The 5,575-nt window shown below is 42.4% G+C and overlaps 1 protein-coding gene across 2 annotated transcripts; it reads left to right on the top strand.

Annotated features, from left to right (window-relative positions):
- Positions 1–653: 653 nt before the first annotated feature.
- Positions 654–1,829, top strand: PDHA2 (pyruvate dehydrogenase E1 subunit alpha 2; the record flags this gene model as incomplete). Of its 2 annotated transcripts, XM_080697545.1 has the most annotated exons (2): positions 654–1,166; positions 1,260–1,829. In XM_080697545.1, 2 exons carry the CDS (start codon positions 654–656, stop codon positions 1,827–1,829), a joined length of 1,083 nt encoding a protein of 360 aa, XP_080553671.1. The 2 variants fall into 2 exon arrangements, with proteins under 2 accessions (XP_080553671.1, XP_080553670.1); XM_080697544.1 differs by having other exon boundaries at positions 654–1,829.
- Between the last annotated feature and the right edge of the window lie 3,746 nt (positions 1,830–5,575).

Here is a 5,575-nt window from a genome sequence, read left to right as displayed (position 1 = left end):
TTTAATTAAATAAATGTGGCATATTATGTAGCCAGATACAACATTCGCACATACTTTAAATAAAATAAGACTAAATATTAGTAGAGAGAAATACCTTGATCAAACCCTCGATGTACCTTAGAAGCTGAACCTGTTCCTATTCCTCCTCCTACAGGCAGAGAGTAAATTTGAGTAGTGCTGTGAGGCAGAGTAGAAAAAGGGGCTCAGATTATGGCTGCTGACCAGTGGTAGTGATGTTAATTAGAATCAGGTATTCATTTACAGGTGCAAGTGGCAGTACCAAGCAGCCGGACCGTGTGGCTAGTAGTCCTGAGCACTGCTCCGTGTGATCCCGCCCCTCCGCGGCGCCTTCCCGCGGTATTTGCAGCTCATGACCTCGTGCCCTCCCCATTCCTGCAGTGATTGTGGCTGTGACCTCATGCCCTCCGTATTCTCGCGATGATTGTGGCTGTGACCTCATGCCCTCCGTATTCTCGCGATGATTGTGGCTGTGACCTCGTGCCCTCCCCACTCTCGCGATGGTTGTGGCATGTGACCTCCTGTCGTCCGCATTCTCGCGGTGATTGTGGCGCAAGTCCTTGTGGATCCTCAGTCTGTACCCGTCGAGCCTCCGCGGGCGTTGCGCGCCGCCTTCGCGCTGCCAACCGCACTCCATGAGGAAGATGCTGGCCGCTGTGGTGTCCCGTGTGCTGTCGAGGGAGGCCCAGAAGCCAGCTCGCAGAGTCCTGCTGGCGTCCTGCCACTATTCAAACCCCGCCGCCATCGAGATTAAGCAGTGTGACCTGTACCGGCTGGAGGAGGGCCCCCCTGTCACCGCGGTACTCACGCGGGACGACGGGCTCAAGTACTACCGGATGATGCAGGTGGTGCGCCGCATGGAGCTGAAGGCCGACCAGCTGTACAAGCAGAAATTCATCCGTGGCTTCTGCCACTTGTGCGATGGGCAGGAAGCTTGCTGTGTGGGGCTGGAGGCGGGGATCAACTCCTCCGACCATGTCATCACGTCCTATCGGGCCCACGGCATTTGCTACACTCGGGGAATCTCGGTCAGAGCCATTTTGGCGGAGCTGACCGGACGAAGAGGAGGTTGTGCTAAAGGAAAAGGAGGGTCCATGCATATGTATACCAAGAACTTCTATGGGGGCAACGGCATTGTCGGCGCGCAGGTGCCCCTGGGAGCTGGTATCGCCCTGGCCTGTAAATACTTGGGCAACAATGAAGTCTGTTTGGCTTTGTACGGGGATGGCGCTGCTAACCAGGGGCAGATAGCTGAAGCCTTCAATATGGCAGCCCTGTGGAAATTGCCCTGTGTCTTCATTTGTGAGAATAACCTGTATGGAATGGGCACATCTGTGGATAGGTCCGCGGCCAGCACTGACTACTACAAGAGAGGCCACTTCATCCCTGGGATAAGGGTAGATGGGATGGATGTTCTGTGTGTTCGGGAGGCGACGAAGTTTGCAGCTGATTACTGTAGATCTGGAAAGGGGCCCATAGTGATGGAGATGCAGACCTACCGCTATCATGGTCACAGCATGAGTGATCCAGGAATCAGTTACCGTACACGAGAAGAAGTGCAGAATGTACGAAGAAAGAGTGACCCCATCATGCTTCTTCAGGAGAAAATAATCAACAACAAGCTTGCCAGTGTTGAAGAACTAAAGGAAATCGAAGGTAGCGTGAAGAAAGAAGTGGAGGACGCAGCCCATTTTGCTACAACTGACCCAGAACCACCTCTAGATGAGTTAGGCCATCATCTCTACAGCAGCAATCCACCTTTTGAAGTCCGTGGTGCAAATCAGTGGATCAAGTTCAAGTCCATTAGCTAAATTGAGATTATATATAAATTTATTATTAGTCCTTTCATGGAAGATTCATGATAAACTTTAAGCAACTAGGTTCTCAGCTTCGTAAAGGAGAAATAAAAACTATAGAACAAGTTTTGCAAAATTTTCTTAAAGTAGATTAAGAGTTTTAAGAGTTTAAAAGATGTCCATTTAATGAAAACTGTAATTTGTATATTGTTGATTTGGAAAATACTATGTAGCAAATAATTTCGTGTGAATACTTTAGTGTATTTAAAATTTATACAAACCCAAAATAGAAAAGAGGATTAATTTTCTAAATTATCCACCATAATATTTCTATTTGATTTAGGTTTATTTTAATAAATATTCTTCTTTAAAGGAACAATAGTTCTTTGATTCCTGCTACCCCTGCCAGGAGTTTGTGCATAAAATCACTAAAATCACTATACTGAGTTAGAGAGATGCAACTCTACTGCATTGCCACTCTCAATCAATCATTTACTTGAATTAACCAAGAAGTATTTAGAATCATAGCATGCATTTGCAATATTCACATTGAAGCTTGTTAACATACCATTTTTTCTAGTAAAATTATTTGGGGGGATGATTACTGGAGGTTGAACTCAGGGATGTTACCTCTGAGTGAGATAGCTGGTGTTGAACTAAATGAAATCAAAGCTAGTGTGAAGAAAGAAGTGGGAAATGTAGCCCATTTTGCACTTTATTTTGAAACGGGGTCTTACTAAATTGCTAAACAGGGTCTTACTAAATTGCTGAGGGCTTAAGTTGCTGAGCCTGTTCTGGAACCTGCAATCCTTTCTCAAGTCTCTCTTTCTCAAGTACTGGGCTTACAAGAGTGCACCACCATCCCTTGTAATGAAATATTTTTAATAGGGCAGGGGATGAGAGAATAGGCACTTTTGTCATATTACTGTACTTTGTTATAATATTTGGATGCACTGATTTTAAGGAAAAATATAAAGAAATCTAGAAAAATGTTGCATTTTTCTTGATCTTACAATCCATACCATTGTGTTTCCTAGATTTAAAAGAGACATCTTGGGAATTTGAGACTGAAAAATGAAACAAATGGTGATATCAAAGGAGTTAAGCAGAAGAGATGACAATACAAAATTGAAAGTAAAGACTGTCTTGCTCTTAATTATAGTTATTTACTATATTTTACTAAACTATGTAATTAACTCTTCAGTGTCTTTAATGGCAACTGAGCATTCACAGATAACTTTCTTCAAAGGAAAATCTAGCTTGGATCATACAGGTTTGGTCTTCTCTGTAGTCCAAAACCAATTAGCAAGTCATGGCTTGATGAAAGCACTTTTATTTGGCTTAATTTAACTAATGACCTAAAATCCTATTGAGCTTATCCTCTGAGATAGATGTCACTGAAAGCAAAAGTACAAACTTGTCCATGACTTAAGGAAGTTTGTGGGATATACAAAAAAATCCACACAAAGGTTAAAAACATTTTCTTTATAGTATCTACTCCACAAATAGAGCCATATTCTAAGTACTTTAGTAGAAAACTCAGAGGCTTGTGAGTATATATGTATCCATACATCTAGGTATAATTTCCACAACCTCTCCCAAACAGGATTAAACATAAAGGCAGCCGCGGCATTCTAAGTCCAGAAACCAAAGATAAACTTTTGTGTTTATAAACATATTACTAGCTATCATATTTTGGTTAAAATATTGCAGGTGCACTTAAAAGGCACTTCAATTGGTTCTCTATGAGCAAAAATTGATGTTTATAGACACCCTACTCCAGAGGCAGGAAAAAAAGCCAAGGACCTGAAGTGAGAAGATGCAGATCATCTGAGTTGTGGACCATCAGCTTTTTTTGCACAAACACCAGCTGCAGCTCCGGTGGTGGCAGCTTATCTTGCTGCGTCCTCCAGGGATCCAGAGCACCTGAGGAGAAACCTGCCTGTCTTGCAGCCATGGCTGCCACACTGGCACCATCTTGCCTCACTGCACCCGACTGCAGGGACAAACAGGAGGGCAACCAGGGACCTGAAGTGGGCAGGTGTGGAACATAGGAATTGTAAGCCATCTGGTTCCTCCTTCACAAATGTTGGCTACATCTTGCAGTGGTAGTGACTGAGCTCAGCATGCCCTCCAGAGATCCAGACAGGTGCCCAAAAACCTTAAGTGAAGCCAGGTTCCCATGGGAGAACACCAGTGTGGTGCCCCTAGTGACTCATACTTCCACAATAAATGCACTGGGTTTGAGAATTTTCTGTTCAATCTGAATAAGGTGGGGGTGGAGTCTGCTGTTGGATATAGCAGAGGCTCAGACAGACTCAGGCTTTGCATCAGTGGAGTGTGTTGGGGAAGACCTATGCTTAACATTAGACCTAACTGGTAGACTCTCCGGGATTATCACAGACCACCCAATCATGGTGAATAGGGAGAAGTCAGACCAGATCAGCCCTACCTGTGGAGAACAGAGACTCTTACATTGAGCTTGGTCTCAGAGGTATCTGCCACCTCCTGAGGCAGGGAGAGCCCAAAACTCCACATTTGTGGAAAATGTGGAGGGTGACATGGGCTTAACACTAGATCCAGCCCCATTGTTACCGGCCATCTGCATAGATTGCGAAAGACTCAGAGAACCAGGCTTGCAGCAGGAAAGGTATCAGTGGCATTTGTTGTCTGCACAAAGAGAGACTGCAGAAGCCTAGTCTGCTGAGTATATATTTGTAGACTTGCATTAATTTGTTGGTGGTGTTTTGGTTTTTCTTTTTGCATGTGTATGAGTGTGTATGCCTGTTTTTTCACCCTCCAAAACCTCTCCCAACATTTTCTCTCCCTACTCTTTTCTCTCGAATTTTTTTCTTATTTTCTGTATTTATTAAATCTTCATATCACTATATTAAAAACTCCACATTTGTTACTAGAATATCACTACATATTTACTACCTCTAATTTCTACTCTATACTACCTTACCAAACCCATACTCTGGTCCTATCTGTGGCTCTACCCTATTCTTGCATTTAAAACTTCATTTTGCTCCTCACTTAACCTTCACTATTAAATACAACACAACTTGCCCTTGGATACACCAGCTGACACCTAAAGACTGAGAGAAATCTATCAAAAGCAAAAGATACAAACTTCCGAAGTCATGAGAAGGAATCACAAGGAAACATTGAACTTCCAAATACCACAATAACAAAACCTGATGACACAGAATTGCAGGGGTCTTTAGAAGGTCAAATCAAGAATATAAGTGTAGAGATAATACAGAACTTCTGAAAAGAATTTACAGTCTGAAAGAAATTATGTAATCATTGAAGTAAAGGCATCAATTCAAAGTATAAACAATTGATTAGACCATATGGAAAATAGAACCTCCCTCCTGGAAGATGATCACTACAAAAGCAAAGAAATATTATATAACTTAGAGAAAACAATTTGATAGCATGAATAGGACATTGAAGAAATATGGGCCCATTTTAAAAGAGCTAATATAAGAATAATTGGCATAGAAGAGGGAAAAGAAGGTGAAACCAAAGAGATCAACAAACTTTTCAAAGAAGTAATATCAGAAAAATTTCCAAACATTGAGGAAGCGGTCAATACACAACTATAGGAAACTTACAGAAGCCCCTTTAGACATTATCAGAGAAAAGGTTCTCCACACTACATAATCGTCAAACTGACCAATGTAGAAGCCAAGGATAGAATCTTAAGGCAACAAAAATAAAACACAAAGTGATATTCAGAGGCAAACCAATTAGAA

This window comes from Muscardinus avellanarius, assembly GCF_963383645.1.
Source record: "Muscardinus avellanarius genome assembly, chromosome: 6".
NCBI classification, from domain to species: domain Eukaryota; kingdom Metazoa; phylum Chordata; class Mammalia; order Rodentia; family Gliridae; genus Muscardinus; species Muscardinus avellanarius.
The sequence above is the reverse complement of the archived record's forward strand: the minus strand, read 5'-3'. Positions and strand labels throughout refer to the sequence as shown.